This window comes from Triticum dicoccoides, chromosome 7B, assembly GCF_002162155.2.
Source record: "Triticum dicoccoides isolate Atlit2015 ecotype Zavitan chromosome 7B, WEW_v2.0, whole genome shotgun sequence".
NCBI lineage: Eukaryota > Viridiplantae > Streptophyta > Magnoliopsida > Poales > Poaceae > Triticum > Triticum dicoccoides.
This window is the reverse complement of record NC_041393.1, coordinates 472626478-472645864: the sequence shown is the minus strand read 5'-3', so window position 1 is coordinate 472645864 and position 19387 is coordinate 472626478. Positions and strand designations below refer to the sequence as shown.

The window sequence follows — 19387 nt, the reverse complement described above, 5'->3', positions numbered from 1 at the left end:
GGACTTTGGGAGTTAGACTGGCTTCATGTTCCTTCCGCTGCCACCACACCCGCCAGTCCATCTGCTTTCGTCGTTTCAGCTATCAGCTCCTTCCAACAGTGGCATCATCGACTTGGTCACCTTTGTGGTTCTCAACTATCATCTTTAGTTCGTCGTGGTCTTCTGGGGCCTGTCTCAGGAGATGTCTCCTTACACTGCCTGGGTAAACAGATTCAGTTACCTTATCCTACTAGTGAGTCGGTGTCTCAGCGCCCTTTTGATTTAGTACATTTAGATGTATGGGGCCCGGCTCCCTTCGCTTCCAAAGGGGGTCATCGATACTATATTATTTCTATAGATGATTTCTCTCGCTACACTTGGCTTTACTTTATGTCTTCTCGTAGTGAGGTTCTCACTATTTGTAAGTGTTTTGCTGCCATGGTTCACACTCAGTTCTCTACACCTACCCGTGTGTTCCGTGCTGATTCTGCTGGCGAGTATATCTCTAAAATGTTGCGTGGTTTTCTTGCTGAGCAGGGCAGTTCTCTTGTCCTGGTGCTCATGCTCAGAATGGCGTGGCTGAGCGCAAACATCGTCACCTTCTTGAGATAGCTCGTGCGATGATGATTGTCGCCTCTCTTCCGCCTCATTTTTGGGCTGAGGCTGTCTCTACTGCCACATATCTCATAAACATTCAACCTTCATCTGCTCTGCAGGGTGGTATTCCTTTTGAGCATCTTTTTTATCATTCTCCCGATTATTCAGCGCTTAGGTTGTTTGGTTGTGTTTGCTATGTTCTCCTGGCCCCACGAGAATGCACCAAACTGACCGCTCAGTCAATCGAGTGTTTTTCTAGGCTACAGTGATGAGCATAAGGGTCATCGCTGTTGGGATCCAGTCAGTCGTCGGATGCGTATTTCTCAGGACATGACTTTTGATGAGTCTCGTCCATTCTACCCGCGACCATCCTCCTCGACTTTTTCAATAGAGGATATCTCTTTTCTCGCGTTTCCTAAAAAACCTCCCTCTGTGCCTAGTATTCCTATTCATCGTCCTGCTGTTGCAGATCCTACGCCATCCTCTCCTACGGTTTCCTCTCCTCCCTCATCGCATGACTCTCCACCTTCATCACTGATATCTTCCCCTTCTCCACCTTCATCACCGATACCTTCCCCTTCTCCACCTTCATCATTGATACATTTCTCGTCTCAACCTCCAGTGATTCCACCTCTTCCCTCCTTTCCTTTCCATTATACTCATCGTCCACATGTTGTGGATAAATCTACTGACGTGCCATCTACTTCTGGTGCGTCGTCCTCCTCATCCCAGCCAACTTATGGTCTTCAGGCTCGGCCTCGCCCTCCCCCTGACCGCTATTCTCCTAGTCGATATGGTCTTTCGGCTGTACTTGAGCCTACCTCTTATCGCGATGCTATTGTTCATCCTGAATGGCAGTTTGCGATGGCCGAGGAGCTTGCTGCTCTTGAGCGCACCGGCACGTGGGATCTTGTTTCTCTTCCTTCCGGTGTTCGTCCCATCACTTGTAGTTGTAAGTGGGTCTACAAAGTTAAGACTCGCTCTGATGGTTCTCTTAAGCGTTACAAAGCTCGTCTTGTGGCTCGTGCCTTTCAGCAGGAGCATGGTCGTGATTACAATGAGACTTTTGCTCCTGTAGCCCATATGACCACTATCCGCACACTTCTCACTGTGGCTTCTATTCGCCATTGGTCTGTCTCTCAGCTTGATGTTAAGAATGCCTTTCCTAATGGTGAGTTGCGTGAGGAGGTTTATATGCAGCCACCACCCGGGTATTCTGTTCCTGATGGCATGGTATGCCGTCTTCGACGCTCTCTCTATGGCCTTAAGCAAGCCCCTCGTGCCTGGTTTGAGCGTTTTGCCTCTGTGGTGACCGCCGCTGGTTTTTCAGCGAGTGCTCATGATCCAGCGTTATTTGTTCACCTTTCAGCTCGTGGTTGAACTCTTCTTCTATATGTTGATGACATGATCATCACTGGCGATGACCCTGAGTACATTGCCTTTGTCAAGGCCCGTCTCAGTGAGCAGTTTCTTATGTCCGATCTTGGTCCTCTTCGTTACTTTCTTGGGATTGAGGTTTCCTCCACCTCTAATGGCTTTTTTATTTCCCAAGAAAAGTATATCCAGGATCTTCTTACTCGTGTGGCTCTTAGTGATGAGCGCATTGTTGAGACTCCTATGGAGCTCAATGTTCACCTTCGCGCTTCTGATGGTGAGCCCTTGTCTGATCCGACACGTTATCGTCATCTTGTTGGGAGTCTTGTCTATCTCGCCGTCACTCGTCCAAATATCTCCTATCCTGTCCATATCTTGAGTCAGTTTGTTTCTTCTCCCACTTCGGTACACTATAGTCACCTTCTTCGTGTTCTACGATATCTTCGTGGCACGATATCTCACTGTCTCTTCTTTCCCCGCTCCAGCTCGTTACAGCTCCAGGCCTATTCGGATGCTACGTGGGCTAGTGATCCTACGGATCGCCGTTCACTTTCTGCTTATTGTGTTTTTCTTGGTGGTTCTCTCATTGCCTGGAAGACAAAGAAACAGACTGCAGTTTCCCGTTCGAGTGCAGAGGCTGAGTTGCGAGCTATGTCTCTTCTGACGGTAGAGGTGACTTGGTTAAGATGGTTACTGGAGGATTTTGGTGTTTCTGTTACTACACCTACCACCATCTTGTCAGATAGTACTGGTGCTATCAATATTGCATGGGATCCCGTGAAAAGCATGAGCTTACCAAGCATATTGGCGTTGATGCTTCTTATGTGCGCGCTGTTGTGCAGGATCATGTTGTTGCTCTTCAGTATGTGCCTTCTGAGTTACAGCTAGCAGACTTCTTCACGAAGGCCCAGACTAGAGTGCAACATGGATTTCACCTTTCCAAACTCAGTGTTGTGGATCCACCATGAGTTTGAGGGGGGGTGTTAGTGATGTCTTTTGACCTTTTGCATTCAGTCTCTTGGCATTCTCCTGTAGCCTTTTGGCATCCTCATGTATGTGTATATATGTTGGCTTTGGCCTCCTAAATAATACAAGTTGCTATTCTCAACAATGGTTATATCCACACTCTACAGGGTCCTGGTTGTTCCTGTTCTCCTGAGCCAGTATATGTTTTCTATCATCTGATTCACACTGATTCATCATATATATCACAAAAAAATTGCACTCATTGACGGCATTCTGGATGGGTTTAGAGATCACATCAATGTTAATGTCATAGTTAAATCCTAAATGTATAAATTTGAGTGTAAGACAATCAGCTATCTCGGACAGCAGTGACATTAAGACCAGGCAGATTCGCCTGATAAATGTTGAAAGTAGTGCACGATCCAAACTACAAGTTTTGCGCTGTCTGTGCAGACCCACAGTAGTATGATCTACTAAAGAATACTAGCAAGGTAGGCCCATTTCCTAATTTTTCATCATCTGTCACTGGTTACCCTAATTTATGAATGTAAGCATTGTTGAAAACAAATAAATTGAAGGAAATGACAAGCATGATCCATGGAAATTCACTGTATCGGTAGCTAATAAGTCTAATTAAAGGGGTGATGCAATCATGGATGGGTAAATGGATATACAGTCACAAGCTAGGAACAAACTCATACCTTGAACAATGAGGAAGCCTTGAAAATCAAATCATCATCCACTGACCCACTAGAGCACATTCCTGTATTAAGAATTATCTCGGCAAAAGACTTCCGCCCTGATATTGACTGTCAAAATATCAGATGTAACAATTCTATCACAAAGTCAATCAAGAAGAATAAAAATTATAATTTTATTTTTTATAAAAAGGAAACTACACACTGCAGCTTGCGTTTCACAATACTACATATCATTTCCAAAACCCCACGTTAATTTATTTCCATTAAATGGCATCAACTCCCAACAGGAAAGACCAGTTGGTACATCAGGGCCTATTGGGCCATGCATTGTCAAGGCTACCTTTCGTTGTACAGGTAAGGTAGAAAAACAGCTACAACTCCAACATGTCCCAAATACTTCTTGATGTAGCTATCATTTTGATAAGCTCCACCAAAACAAGTAGACGCCACGCTTTTACCGCCCTTCCAAAAATGCTAACTCGTTTGGGTGAGGTGGCATACAAGCTGCAAGTCTCAGCCAGCCATCGTTAGTTCAACACGATGCTTCTAGATGCAACATCAACACTTCTGTTGATGCACCATGGGCTTGTGTTAGAGTACGTAATGGGCCTAATGGGCCTGGGCTGGCGGTATAGCCCGTTAGTCTTAGGGTTAATTAGAGATAAGGGTCGCTTGATTAGGGGTCAAGAAAGCCTTGCTGGGGAGTCAAGTAAACCTCTCTATATAAGGAGAGGAGATGTATCAATCTAATCAAGCAAGAATTAAGAAGGAAATCCCTTCCCTCTTGCCCGGCCGTGGGCAAAAAGGCCCCCGGCCGGCCCTCTTGCGCCCTCCTTCTAGTAGCCACATAACATCTAGTATCAGCTTTCCCAGATTCGATCATGTCCAGCCCTCCACCGAGTTCTTCCCACCCGCCGCCACCGCACACCTACCCGCCGCCACCAGCGTCTTCATCGGCGGTGCTGCCCCACACAGCAGGCGCGCCGGCATTGGGCGTGCTGTCGTCCTCAGGGGCGATTGCACCCTCTGCCCCAGCGCCGTCCGCCCTCGTCCTCACCCTGGAGCAGATGACAGCCGCAATCCTGGAATTACGGCAGGCTGTGGCGGGCATCAGGGCCTTCCTCGTCGGGCCCTATGCGCCCCAGCCGCATCCCCAGCAGCCACCTCCTCCGCCCCCACACCAACAGCAGCTACCCCTGCCGCCGCCGCCCTCGGACGCGACCACGGCGCCGGTCATCTCGTACCAGTATGGGATGCCCTACGACGGGACTGCGACGACCTCGTTCCCATCAGCACCGCCGCCATCCCAGGGCGTCCTCATCCAACAGATCAAATTCCCGCCGTCACCGCTTCCGGCTTGGATCGCTACCCGCCACGTGTCGGCGGCGGTGAGGCTGCAGGCTACTGCGCGCAGCTTCCTAGCGCGTCGGCGTATGCGGGAGATGCATGGTCTGCAGCTGCCGCTCCTCCCAATTGCGCTTCGCTGCGCAAAGGACCTCGATCTCGTCCGCTGCGTCGGGGATCTTGGGCATGCGGTTTTCCCCACGGGCGGCGGGCATGCTGTTTTCCCCACGGACGGCAACCTCAAAGTCTGCGACATCGGCGGTTGGGGGGCGCACCCCTCCTCGCCATTCTCCATCGCAAACCCTCCACTCTTCTTTGTGCGGTGCAGACCAACAGTCGTCCGGCGGGGAGAAGGCATGGTGTCACCGACAGGAGCGCACCATGTAGCACCACTGCTGCATTCCGCCGCCAACCGCCGCGAGGGCGCCTCTGCTGGTCGCTCTTGCGACCACTTCCAGGTGGCCATACACATGCACTCCTTTTGTCCAGATGGTGTCCATGGGATCCAGGTGGTTGTACTCGTGCACGTCGACGTGCGGATGGTGTCCACTTTATGTTTAGGGGTCTAAAATAAAGCGTCCCAGTCCATTTCAGGTTGAGAGTAATAAAACAAGCCGAGATGTAAAAGGCTTGTTTTTAGGTGTTAGGTTTGTGTTGCGTCGAGTCATGGTTATAAGTTGGTTAGGTTGCAGCTCGAGGACAAGCTGCATGTCCAGGTGGGGTGTAGTGTTAGAGTACGTAATGGGCCTAATGGGCCTGGGCTGGCGGTATAGCCCGTTAGTCTTAGGGTTAATTAGGGATAAGGATCCCTTGCTTAGGGGTCAAGAAAGCCTTGCTGGGGAGTCAAGTAAACCTCTCTATATAAGGGGAGGAGATGTATCAATCTAATCAAGCAAGAATTAAGAAGGAAATCCCTTCCCTCTTCCCCGGCCCTCTCGCACCCTCCTTCTAGTAGCCACATAACAGCTTGATTCACCAACTCCCTTGGGCATGTTTTGTGGCAGTCACGCTGAAGATGTATGGTAGGTGCTCGTTCACCAGGCTGATCTCATAGCTACTTGGGAGGATGTTGCGGAGCTCAAGCATCATTATCCCTTGTTCCAGCTCGAGATGAGCCGCTTTTGAAGGAGGGAGAAATGTCTTGGAAGACCTTCCACATGGCCACAGGATCAATAGGCTATCATCCATAGCCAGTTGCTCAGGATTAGAAATTCATATTATTTGTCTATAAAGTTAGGAATTTAAATGTTCAAGGCAAGTTAGGAAAGAGTAGACTGAGTTACTGGGCTATTTTTTTCAGATAATGGAAAATTTTATTAGCCTCATCATAGACGCATATAGCCAAAGTTTGATTGAAGAGGATCAAATTATCAATAAAAAGCAAGCCAGGATTATAATATAGTCTCTCTTTCCCCAGGATTGCAGGCCTCCTAAGCACGTGGTATGCAGCTGTGCAAATCAAGGTCTAAGGCCTAAATCCTAAGCCATAACACCTACAGATATCATGTATGATAGGTTCTGGTGAAGATGCACAAGAGAGCATTTGAGCAAGTCTGAGACAGAAATAGGGTGAAACACAATATAAAGAACAAAAGAAACTAGAAGTTGTTTATGGGCTAAGTGTCTGAGGAAGTGACTCGATCTTAAAAACAAGATTTGGTCTGTATGAAATATAATATGCTCTTTTCTTTCTAAGCATGATGATACAATTGGCGCCCAGAAAAAGATATACGCAAACCTGGTTGTGATTTTCAACGTAAGATAGCATATGATGGTTGCTGCTTATCAATACTTTCATAATCTGCAAAATGATCCAAGATAGTTATTAGACATGAAATATGATACTTCTAGTCTACATGGTGCCAATAAGATGATGCCATGCGAAGGGCTAGATAGCATGCAAACCTTGTTCATGCTCCACTCTCTCTCTGGAACATTTTCAAGATGCCACAACCACATTTCTGGAATAGAAAGATTGGCCCAGTAGTCAAATCCTAATCCGCCTTGGGTGGTTGGTTCACACAACCCAGGATAATATGTTGCCTATAAAATAAAATTAAGAAATGAAACAGAACCGCTGGTTGTCTCAACGTATATCAGTTGCTAGAATTTGCAAATATCATCCACTGAATAGTTGGTGAGAACAGTTATCCCTAGACACTGAACAAAACTATCGCCCCGTTCGGAGCCCCTCCACTCCGCCGCTCCGCTCCGGGAGCTGGCGGAGCTGTAGTTAAAAGGGATGGAGCTGTAGTCCCTCGACTCCGCAGCTCCTCGTATTTTTAGGAGCCGGCGGGTTGCCGAACAGAGCCTATATATGCCTTGTATTCTGTTTAGCTCTGTTAGACAAGACTCGATATGAGAATCACTTACTACTTAGTAGTTACTATCTAACAGGTTAGCACCACGTTCAACATGGGTAAACTACTCCCTGCATTGCAAAATATAAGGGGGCCATGCATTTCAAGATTTAAAATGTGGGTCATGTGACACAAAAGTGACATATCATTAGAAAATGCTTTTTAATACCAGCCCAATCATGTGATTTTTCATTTTTGTATCACATAGCTCACACTTTATAAGTCAGATTGTTGATCAAACTTAATTCATGGGATGTGTGAGACCTTACATTTTGCAACGGATGTGGTATATGTCCATACCAAATTGCATGCCTAAAGCCACTAACTATTTCACATGAACAAAAAATTACATGAAAGGGACAGCTAGTACAGCAGCAACTTACATCCTCTGCTATTGTTATAATATCTGGATGGAGTTCATGTAACATCTCATTTGCTAGAATTAGGTATATCAACGCATCCTTGTCAACGTATTGATTGCAATACCTATAATCAACATTGGAATGAGCATAAAGAGACTGGGGAAAGGTGACAAGTATATTACATAAACAGCAATGAGTACTGAATGAAGACATGGAGGAGACGTTCAAAAGAGCATGAAAATTGGAACATTGAATAGCACTGGCAGTTCCTCACTGCACACAGGATGACACCAAATTGATCACAAGGATATGCATTCAAGGACCAATAGAAGGCCTTCCCTTTGACTTCCATCTATGTTGTAAGTCAGTAGAACATTGATATGTGGCTTGATTTGTTTAGAATGTTTAGCCGTAGTACCAGCAGCTCCTGGATGGGGATTTGTCAATGAAAAATGGATGCAGCTGATCCTTAGCAAACAGTAACTGCCTATAAATATGCTCCAGCTTCTCCCACACACAACGGGGCACTTTCCTGTTTTGTGATCTTGCTATGTGGCTATAATTGGTTTCAAGCAAGCAGATAACTCCAGCGAAGTAGGAAATATAGATGGGAACAGGGGAACCACACCAAAAGAAGGTATCATCAATGTTCTCCAATTCAGTTTTACAGGTTTGACATGCTGAGAGTTAACCTAAATCAGATTATATTTAACCTAGGCATAATTCTGGATACAGTTATATGTTATCCAATAGTTGTCACTTGTCAGCATCAGGATCCACGGCTTGACAAGGTTGTCCTCATGTTGACAGGATCAAGATCATAGGATTAATGCTAAGATCACCATAATCTCGGTTCTGAGGAATTGAGCGTTGGTGGGAGGTGTGACTGTACACCCCTTATCGTGAGGTTTGGATCCTCGAATTACAGCCCCATTCTTCTTCTTTGAAGAGAATATAGCTAGATCCTCATAGATATCCATGACTCAGAATAAATTAAATATCTAGAACCTTGTTTTATAGTGTTCTGCTTAACTTTGATGCTATATACGACCAGGGTCAGAACGACCACATGTCATTGTAGGCCAGAGAACAATGTTCTCACAACATTGTCTTACCACACAAATACAATTACAGATGTTGATACAAGCAAACGAGTAGAATAGAGAAATAGTAGCAGAGTGAGAACAGAAAATGCAATATTAGTTGGCAGTTGAACTGTCCCCAAAACATGCTAGTACGGAGTGTAGATCCTCCCAGTGCCAGATCTATATTTGATGGATAAATGAGTGTGTCCCATTTCCGTCCAATTGAGAACAATTCAGTAAAATATAATACAAGACGGCCAAATAATGTTGACTGTAAACAGTAGTTAACGCTTACTCTTCTATGGCACCAGTAAATGTAGAAAAACCATTGTGAGTATATAACATAGAAGAGAGTGAGTGAAACTGGAATCCATCGATCTTGTATTCAGTGACCCACCTAACAAGTAAGAGATCCATAAGTGCCTGGGTAGATAGGAAACCGAAGAACAAAGAATAGAGTATGAACAGAGCTTTCACTATTTTACCAACTTAAATTAGACAACAGGAAGTGCAGAACATCAACATCATCATATTTGAACATTCTAGTGCCCCAGTATTTGTGATGCCCTCTTTTCCCTGACAAGGATACATTACAACAAACATGTTGAAGTAGCAAAGAGCCAAAGAAGCACACAAGTACCTCGGACAAAGAAATGAAATAGAGTATGTAAAATATTCAAAGTGCACAACTGAAAAAAAAAGATGTTGTTATTAAAGTCTTCCAAATCTATTATTAGCATGATTCCACGTGAACACCAACAAAACTTTAAGAAGTAAAAAAAAGTTGTATTACCGCTGTGGAAGTAACAATCGTTAGAGCCATCAAAAAGGGATAAGCCAACCATTTCGTCCGCTGATGCATACGAGTGGACAATATCAATAAGAACCAGTAAACCAAGACCTGAGCAAAGAAAAGATGATATGTTAATCGGTGTTTCACTCATTCTTAACATTGAATGGTAAAACAATGTATGCAATCTCAAAACTTGCTAGAGATGTCACTTAAGTTCCAAATTTACATGCACAAGGAAACATGATGGAGGAAAAACACTAGGAAGATGGCCGGCCAGCAGTATAAAAAAAACTTCTATTGTAAAAACACTTCTCAACTACCACGCGTAAATGACATCTTATAAAAGCAAGGAAAATGGAGAATGGCAAATGGACAACAAAAACGTTCTACTAAGAGGCAATATTACAGGACTTCGACTTAAATGTATCCCATATTCGCCATCTGGGCCAGAATATGATCTACAGAGACAAATAAAAAGAAAAGAGAATGTGTTATAAGAGGAGTATTCTGTTCTGTGTATACTCCTCTCCTATGCTTAGTGTTGTTGTCAGAATAAATGCTGCCATGTTTTATAGGAAAAAAGTGTGCCTGTCACAAATAACACAAGTGGTACTGCAAGTTGAGCTAATGTGCACATTGTGTTTTCACTTTTTGGCCTCCTCTATAATTATGTGATCAACATGCACCTACCTATTTTATCATTTTATACCTCATAATTGAACAAATGAACACTATAAATGTCTAGGTATATTAAACTTGGCTTCTTATGTGTCTGTGTATTTCACATGTGCGATTAGAATAATAATGATCTTGAGAAGCAGACCGTGTGCCTCGTCTACTAGTTTCTTGAAGTCATCTGGGGTGCCAAATCTGCTACTGACTGCAAAATAATTTGTGACCTGCAGTTACAATGCACTTGATCACACACAGACAGAGAGAGAAAATTAACACAATGAAGTGACCACTGCTATCATCTATAACAAATGGAGCAATCATTAAAATTAAAACATCTGGTAATAACTCTACAAATGAAGAAAATAATGCCATTTGCAATTAGTTTAACAATATCAATTACTCCAGCATCAACAAAATATTCATTACTTCATATATCCTCAAACTCAAAGGAAAGCTAGCTGCATACTTGAACATTAGGCAATCTTCTAGTTTTTATAGTAGCTTCTTTAAACTGCTAAAAATTACAATGAAACCATCTGGTATCTCAGCTTAAGTCTAATATAAAACATTCCATATGTGCACACTTGTGACTTGAAACAATGTGGGACAATATAAGTTTTTTCTTAGAAATGGAAGCTTTTATTACCCCCGGCCTCTGCATCATAGATGCATGCAGCCATAAAGATTAAGCAAGCAAGGAGAAAAGGTTCACTTTGGAGGTTGTGAGTTTCGACGATGATCAACCAATACTGAGATTCATGGTAGTTGACAATGGGCTGTCTAAACATATTGTAAGTTCAAAATTGGAGGTTCGTCAAGTACTTCTTCACAATTCTAAAACGACACTATCATGGTCAATTCTGGATGAATCAGAAAGGCTTCAAATGTTAAAACTACAAATCACTGTCATTTTTATTCTGCATGGCAATCTAACATTAATAATGAGCAGTTTAACTCAAAAAAACAAAATTCTTATTGATCGATACTAATTATATCATCATAGTGTCACCTTATAGCCAACGGAGGAGTAATCCTTGTGCTCCAGGACTCCAATTATTTGAACAGCATTATATCCAGCATTTTTTATGTGAGGTAGTACCTAATGGAGATGAAGTTAGAGTAGCAAAATTAGAGAGTGGCGTTTTGGCACATGGGAGCGTTCGCTCCTAGTTTCTAAAATGCATTTTAAACATATTTTGAAATGTCAAAAAATTCCAAACAAAAATTTGGCGCGTACATCTCGATATTGTACATGCTCACAAAGTTGTTTCACGAAAATCCGACAACTTATGTGTCACGTGTGAAAAAGACAAAATCCGGTATTAAAAAATGCTTTTCACAAGATATCCTTTTGTCTATTTTACACAAGCCACAAAAAATGTTGGTTTCCTTCGAAACTTGACGTGCACACATATAATGTCAAGATGTATGCGTCAAATTTTTGTTTGGAATTTTTTTCATATTTTTCTCGCATGCAGGAGCGCGCGCTCCCAGGAGCACCAACGGATTTCCGAGTGAAGTTACCACTAAAACAGACAAAACAAGGAGTGGGAAATACGTTGGATGTGAACTCTTGAAACGATGATATCTTTTGCTCAGATCCACTTATTCCAACATGACATTCATATATCCTAAGTGAACCTTTGACTTTCGGTCGTCCAAATCTCCATTTGTAAATTTCTTCTGGAGGAGGCTCCCAATGTACTGCATAGGATTGCATCCCCTCTGCGTCAACAAAAAAGAAAAAAAAATGAAGAGATTTAATCAGCATCAATAAGTTATGCATAAAAGAAGCAAAGCAGCATGTTAGATAAGTAAGACCATGTTAACAAGATAATCCAAAATTGTCATTGCGAAATAGCAGTAATGCACACACAAAGTACAACAGCTATTTGAAGTGAATTCATGAACATTACAACTCAAACAGAAACCTATGCAAAGAGATAGGGAAGATGTCGGCTCCATTATAATGTCAGTGTGTCATAATTATCCCTGGGAGTCCCATGAAAATAAGCAATAATGAGCTTAATGTTCTATGTTCGCTAGGACTCTCAACCGCCTCTCAACCGCTACCAGTCCTTGGACAGATGTCCAAGTTTTTACTGAACTCCTATCCCACCTCCTCCAACACCAGTGCGAAAGGGAAGAAGAAAACAGAAGGAGAGAAAATAGAACCTTAAATCATAATAACCTAGATTCACTCTCCAAGATACTAAAACAGACTATTTCTTTCTGGCTAGCACCCTTGTACTGCATCGGGTTTTTTTTCCTCTCAGGACCAACCATGAAGCAAAAGGTTATGGCCTAGCAACCAATCCAGAACCTAGCTTGATGTGCACTGTTACTGTAAATAATTTTGCAATAGATTAATAAGTTCCAATATGATGAGAAGCAGTGACAATGGAGGCATCATCATCACAGAGATAAGTAGGAATGAACCTGGAAGAACATAAGTTGCCCAAGCAGGCACGCGTTCTAAAGCACCATCAGAAGTATTAAAATAAATCCTGTACTTGTCTTTATGAGAAATCGCTGGAACATATTTCTCTATCCAGGCTTTTCTTCCTTTCCTCATTTCAACCCAGTAAGCAAGAGGAGTTGCCTTTGCTTGAAACTTTTCAAACGATGCTCGATCAGTTACAACATTGAAAATGTCAAACTCTTGCCCAGTATCAATGATATCGTAGGAAGGCGATGAACTGGATGACTCATCCTTTTGTGTGGCTTTCCAGTTTTTATATCTGGTTTCAGCATCAGGTATTTCACCTAGCTCTTCTTCTGTCTGCGGACCATTTGGGCCAAACATCTGCTCGTATAGCTTAGCAACTGTCTCCCACCGAGACTTGCGTGACGTAACTTCTCCAGGTTCCCAATACTCTTCATTCATTCTACGGATTAAATCTTTAGCATCAACACCATTGTCGCCTTTATCATAATCATCCACATAATTGTACTCCTGAAAAAAGTATTCATCTGGTTCTTGCCCTTCTCTGAGCTTATCTTCAAGTATCACAAACCAATACCCGAAATCATCATGTCCCAAATGGCCTTCTCGTGCACAGTTTTCAGTTGCCGACCACTGATTAAAATCACCAATCAGAGAACAATACCGAGCACCTACATGACAATCCTCCTTTCAATAATTGAATGTAACAAATGATCAATCTAATGCTTAAGCACAGAAACTTATACCAAAGAGGCTGTAGTAATAATACCCAAATACTCCCTCCATTCCTAAATATTTGTCATTCTAGAGATTTCAACAAGTGACTACATACGGAGCAAAATGAGTGAATCTACACTTTAAAATATGTCTATATACATCCGTATGTGGTAGTCCATTTAAAATCTCTAAAAAGACAAATATTTAGGAACGGAGGGAGTATATAGTAGTCAGAAATCACAAAGTAGCATCTCAATAATCAATTAAAATGACAAGTTCAAAGTGGCTGACATAACATGTTCAGCTGAAAATGAAATAAGGTACATAGAGAAAAATGTAGGGACCAAAAGAAAACTGACTTATTGAAACAGCAGGGTTACAACAGCCAAGAACTATAATTACAAACTATATAAATTATTACTTTAATGAGCACTTCAAGCTGTCTATAAGAATATAAAAACCAGAAAGGTGGCATTTTAAGGATATTTCCAGCTGCTCATTAACAAGAAAAAATGTTATTCCATTGATTTAATGGTGGATGTGTATTCTTGCAGAATTGTAGAAAATCAAAATAATAGGACCGCGTTAACTGGCGAACGTTCGCCGGGGAGGGTGGCACATGCGAACGATTTCGTGGCAGTTTTAGTTGCGAGGAAGCGGTGAGGGGTGGCATTTTCTTTAGGCGACATGGCAGTTTCTTCCCGAGAAGGCAATTTTCATTTAAAAACTGCCGTCGTTTGATCTCGCCTGACAACTAAAACTGCCATCAAATGGCGTTCGCTTGCCACCCCCCTCCCAGCTGACGTTCGCTGGGTAACATTACCGAAATACTATGGGATAAATGAGGGCCCTTGAGTGTTGAAGCTAATCGAGCAGGTCTAAGTCTAACTGCTGGAAACATAAGGGCGGCAAACTTTGCTATGCGTACCGTTTATCCTTAACATCTCCTGAAACTATGAATCTATATTCTATTTTAAATTATCATATTTGACCTAATTGACCACATATCAGAACCTACTAATTCAATCTTAGTCACACCCAAAAATGAACAATACCTGGTGCCCAGTCCATGAAATCCACACGATGCTGCCGATGGCGGTGCATTCCCAATAACTCATACCTGCCAGGAAAACACAAACAGACCAGCATCACCCCCAAAGATCCCGAGCAGAATCAAAAACACTAAATCGAGAAGATGGTGGCAAACTTACCCAGAGGACCCCTCTTTTAGATCAATAAACCGAGAGTACAGCTCCCATCTGCGGTCCTTCAAAGCCTTGTGCCTGACAACAACAATGCAATAAGCAAACAAGCGATTGCTCCCTACCTACTAGTGAACGCTAAGCCAAAACCATACTATTTGCGTATCATATCCATCAAAAACCTCAATCAATTCCTGCCTCTGGTGTCCCGCAATGAGTGAACAAAGTTCGATAACGAGGCTGAGCCGGGGTTTGCAGGAAGACGATTCGGGTGCCCATTCCCCCTACCATACCAGAGTACCAGACGGTGGGCGAACGTACCGGTCGCGAAGGAACTGGGCGAATGCGCGGTCGGAGACGCCAGTCTTGACGAGGAAGCCCACGGGGTCCACGGCGCTGCCGCTGCCGGGCCGCTGCTCCGTTCGTTGCTTCCGCTGCCGAGGCCTCGGCGAGCGCTCGCGAGGCCCGGAGGAGGATGAAGACGAGGAAGAGGGGGAGGAGGAGCAGCGGCAGCTCTGCCGGCGGCGGAGGCGGGGGGCACGGCAGCTGGTTAGGGGGTGTGCGCTGCCAGCGAGAGGCGAGCGGCAGTGGCGGGCGGCGACGAGCGGAGGAGGAGGTTGTGGGGCTAGGAGGAACAGAGGGCAAGACGCCATTCCGGTGGGCTTGGTGCTGGTGTAGGTGTGTGGTATGGTATGGTGCGCCGGCGACGGTGAACAGGGGGGAGCCGCGCCGGCCGGTGGAGCGGGGGGAGGAAGCGAGGCGGAATGGGGGGTTTTGGAGAGGGATAAGCTCGGCACTTCGGGAAGCTTCTCAAAAAAAATTCTTTTTTTCTTGTTTTAAAAAGGTCTTGTTTCTTTCTTTCTCATTTTGCATCCATCTTTTCACTTGATATTCTTATATATTCTCTTTGACTATTACTTATAACTTGTCAAATAATCACTAATAATTGTAATTGTAAATTTGCATAAATCTCCTTGTTTTGTTAAGTTATTGTAGAAATGGGCCTAAAAGCAATGAAATTAGGGCATAAGGTACAAGATCTACAAATCGAGAGGATTGCTGCCATTAAAGAAACTTGATGGCAGCTTCAGCTCAGGATAGCCGAACACCGGTATGAGTGTGGCCGTTTGTATCGCCCCTCATACAAGCGACAACAGGCTCAGGGTATCAAAATGGTCCATATTCGTGAAGGGCCCCTGATCCATTTTGAAATATTGCGCCTTCGAGACCCTAGTCCAAGGCTGCAACTATATAAAGAAGGATGACTCTAAGCCAGGGCTCACTTTGACATATTTTCACTCTTTGTCAAATTCACCTATTCATCGTATCGCCCGCAACCATCATCTCCACCATAGCCATAGTTTCATCTTGTACTCTTGATTTCCTCGTGGTCGACAAGTTTATAAGACAGTTTAATCATTCATTTAATAAAACTTTTACAATATCTTTTGTTTGCGATCTGGTCACGATATGTGAGTAGGCCTCACAGGCTAAGGGCGGAGGCGTAGCCTCACAGGTCACAGCCCACAGACGTGCTTCAGACAAATCCATGCTATGACTATATTTTCTTTGTGCAACATTTAGTCGTTTCGTCTCTTCTCAATCCTAGCACTCACTTGTACTAACGTGCCAAAGGTCAAGCAAAGGAAAGGTAGATTGCAGGGAGGCTTAGAGAACTACAACGAAGACTGATGACAATAAGGATTAGTAGGGCAGTTTGAGCCAAATCCTTAGGGATAAATAATGTAGTCAAAGAACATTAAGGCATTGGCCTGGTTCTCCTTAACCACTAGGGTAACCCCACGAGGCGGGATATGATCAAGGTAGGACAGTTTAATTCTCGACTCGGCGGCAATCAGTCATGGTACCCCTTGGACACATCGCCCACTTATCGGCTCACATGCATGGTGCCTTATTTTATGTATCATACCACTATTAGTTATCTATTTTATGATCCCAGGCATGTGTACAATGTTGCATGTGAAACTCTTTGCATTGCCATATTTTCTAGATATTGTATACAACTTTCTCCCATTTTTGTAGTAGCTTTGCGTTGCTAAGACTCCCAACATGATCTAGAAACAAAGAAGAAATGAGACACTAAGGACTTGCTAAACGTCCATTGCCAATTTTATACTCCACGTGGTTCGATAAACGTAGGGTCTCTAGGTAAAAAGGCATGATATTGCAAGGATACTATTGAGGTAACCAATCATTATGGGAGCAACAAGTATCGATGTTGATGACAAAGGCAACAATCCCCTCTCTGCTAGAGTACCGAACACATGATTTCAGACTGGATAGTATCTAAGCGTGAAGTGGTGGCTGTCGGGGATATACCCCGCGGTATGACCCGGCCGGATATATGACCCGGCCGGACTTGATGTTTCATTGGTAACTGGCGACTCACGTGTCCGGCGGCTCACTGGTGTGACGACTCACGAGCTTGAAGACTCATGGGTGACCCGGCGGGTGCTTCAGACGGACGACAAGGCCCAAGGCCCAGTATGCCGGTTCATATAAAGGTGGGCCGGCTTAAGAGGAAAGGGATGACGAATATTTCTTTTACGAGGAAGCAAGACCCGGACTTGTATTCAACTTGTAAGAAAAGATAGACTAGTCCTAGTCCTACTAGGACTCCACATGTAACCCGCCCCTCTAACTTATATAAGGAGGGGCAGGGCTCCCCAAAGAGGGACAGGTAACAAGAACAATCCCTAGGGCTAGACACAAAGAGCCGGCTTACCGGCGACTCTCTCATGATCATAATGAGACATAGCCACAAACAGTATGTAGGGTTATTATCGGATGATGTTTCCCGGGGCCCGAAGCTGTCTAAACCCTTGTCTGCGTGTTGATCCGCCCTGCGTCTCTCGTCCCAATCAACCCCTCTCAAGCTACCACATAGATGCGTTGGCCTCGCGACTAAGTCGTGACACAAAAGGACATCTGACGTGTTAATTCTACGACAGTTGGCGCCCACCGTGGGGCTCACGCACGGTGGTGTTGAGTTCTTGGAGGGATCTTTCCAGGGTTACCAGAAGCTCACGATTGTTCAGATAAAGAAAATATCTGCGTCAGCTTCAAGTTCATCAGTTTAGATTTATAATCTATGAGATTGGAGTTTAAGAAAAAATAGGGTTAAGATATTCGCATCTGCCGCCGCCATCCGATGATCTGCCGAAACTGACAGTCGTTAAATACCAGAGAAAGCAAAGACGGCCAATTTCTACAGCATCTAGTATTGGCTGGACACGTAAGGCGCTAAGACCAAGAAGGACCGTTCCGATGAAGAATCCAGCAAAATCGTCGAGTTGACGAGACCGACAAGCAGTCTAATCCAAAACCGGATCGATTTCTTGGGATGCCATCGCGCGTCGCTGTTATTATGAGGCGGTCTGTTACTAGTACTACTTCCTGGTCGTACTACGGTAGAAATCACATATCCGACCTCAGGCAGAAATCAAATCACAAACTGACCTGGTCACGAAAAAATTTCACTCTGCTGACCCTTTGGTGTGGCGCCCGACAGCCGGGCGCCGCACCCTACTGTGCAGCGCCCTTCCCTTAGGTGTCGCACATCCTGTCAGCATGGCAGCCCTGGTCCAGTTGCGGCCCCACACGCACCTGTGCAGCGCCTAAGAGCTAGGCGTCACACACCTGTAATGTGCAGCGCCTAGCTCTTGGGCGCTGCACAGTCTGTGTTCCACTTGGGCTGGCCCCACCCTCTCTCCCCTCCCACCCCCACCCCACACACCCCCACCCGACCCAAACCCTTAGACTTGCGGCCCTCCTCTCTTCCCCTCTCCCCCCCTCTCAAATCCTTCTCAAATCTTGCAAATCCGGAGTATTTGACCGTGGATTTCGAAGCCAACCCCTCCCTTAAGGTAATCTCCTTCGATCCCCTCGTTTTCATCCATGGGAATTGTCACATTTGCTCAAATCTTGCTAGTTTGGGGAAACCCTAGATTTTGATAGGATTTGGAAATTTGTGTTGAATGATGTTATATTTCTTTGCTAATTTGGGTTGTTTAGGCTTCCATAGTATGCTAGGGTTAGGGTTATGTGTGTTTGATGTTGGTGTTAGGGTTATGTTGGTGTTAGGGTTGTGGTTATTGTTATGTGGGGGTTAGGGTTATTAATTCATATATATGTTAGGGCATATGTGTGCAAATATTTTTCTTAAGTATTTACTTGATATATGTGTGTTTTTGATTATTGTAGGGATGTGGAGAACATGTGTTTATGTTCATCATGTGGATAAAGAGGCCTTTTTGAAAGGCAATGTTGAGACGGACCCAGATGAGCTTGACATGGTGTTTGAGAGTAGTCCTAGCTATGCGGAGCTTTTGAAACAAGTGAGGAAAGATTTGAATTGGATGGACCCAAGTGACGTTGTTGAGTTCGAGGGAAGGCATAATGTTGGTTTAGGAATGCACATCCGTTGGAAGACAATGCGTGTGAACTCCGAGCAACGTTGGGTTGCATACAAGGAGACGGTTGCCGAATCTCTAGACAAGGCTCTTGAGTTATTTGCCTCCAAGAAGGTTGAGTCTACTTTGAATTTAGACTTGAACCGGAACCCCTCCCCGTTGGTTGCTAGCACTCCCCCACCCATGAACCAAGATCAAATGAGTGAACCTCAATTCACGCAACAAGATTGGCCAACATTGAGCCCGACTCCAAACAACCAAAATGAAGGTTTTGAAGAGGAGAATGATGAGTACGAGGAGGTTCAAGCTTCTGCAAAAAACAAGTAATGACAAATCTTAGGGCATGTAAATTT

General features: G+C 44.2%; 1 protein-coding gene across 2 annotated transcripts in view; it reads right to left on the bottom strand.

The window, feature by feature from the left end:
- Positions 1-15348, bottom strand: part of LOC119337424 (1,4-alpha-glucan-branching enzyme 3, chloroplastic/amyloplastic-like) — a 33649-nt gene extending 18301 nt beyond the window's left edge. The window contains exons 1-14 of one of the 2 annotated variants that reach the window (XM_037609552.1): positions 14923-15348; positions 14611-14682; positions 14455-14519; positions 12676-13353; positions 11795-11967; positions 11246-11335; positions 10385-10460; positions 9562-9669; positions 9254-9344; positions 9064-9165; positions 7705-7807; positions 6867-7004; positions 6700-6762; positions 3618-3725 (exon numbers count right to left, since the gene is read on the bottom strand). In XM_037609552.1, the coding sequence (XP_037465449.1) occupies positions 3618-3725; positions 6700-6762; positions 6867-7004; positions 7705-7807; positions 9064-9165; positions 9254-9344; positions 9562-9669; positions 10385-10460; positions 11246-11335; positions 11795-11967; positions 12676-13353; positions 14455-14519; positions 14611-14682; positions 14923-15254 (2199 nt within the window). In that variant the 5' untranslated portion in view covers positions 15255-15348. The remainder of the gene's footprint in view (positions 1-3617; positions 3726-6699; positions 6763-6866; positions 7005-7704; positions 7808-9063; positions 9166-9253; positions 9345-9561; positions 9670-10384; positions 10461-11245; positions 11336-11794; positions 11968-12675; positions 13354-14454; positions 14520-14610; positions 14683-14922) is intronic. The other variant, XM_037609553.1, reaches the window with a different exon arrangement.
- Positions 15349-19387: the final 4039 nt, after the last annotated feature.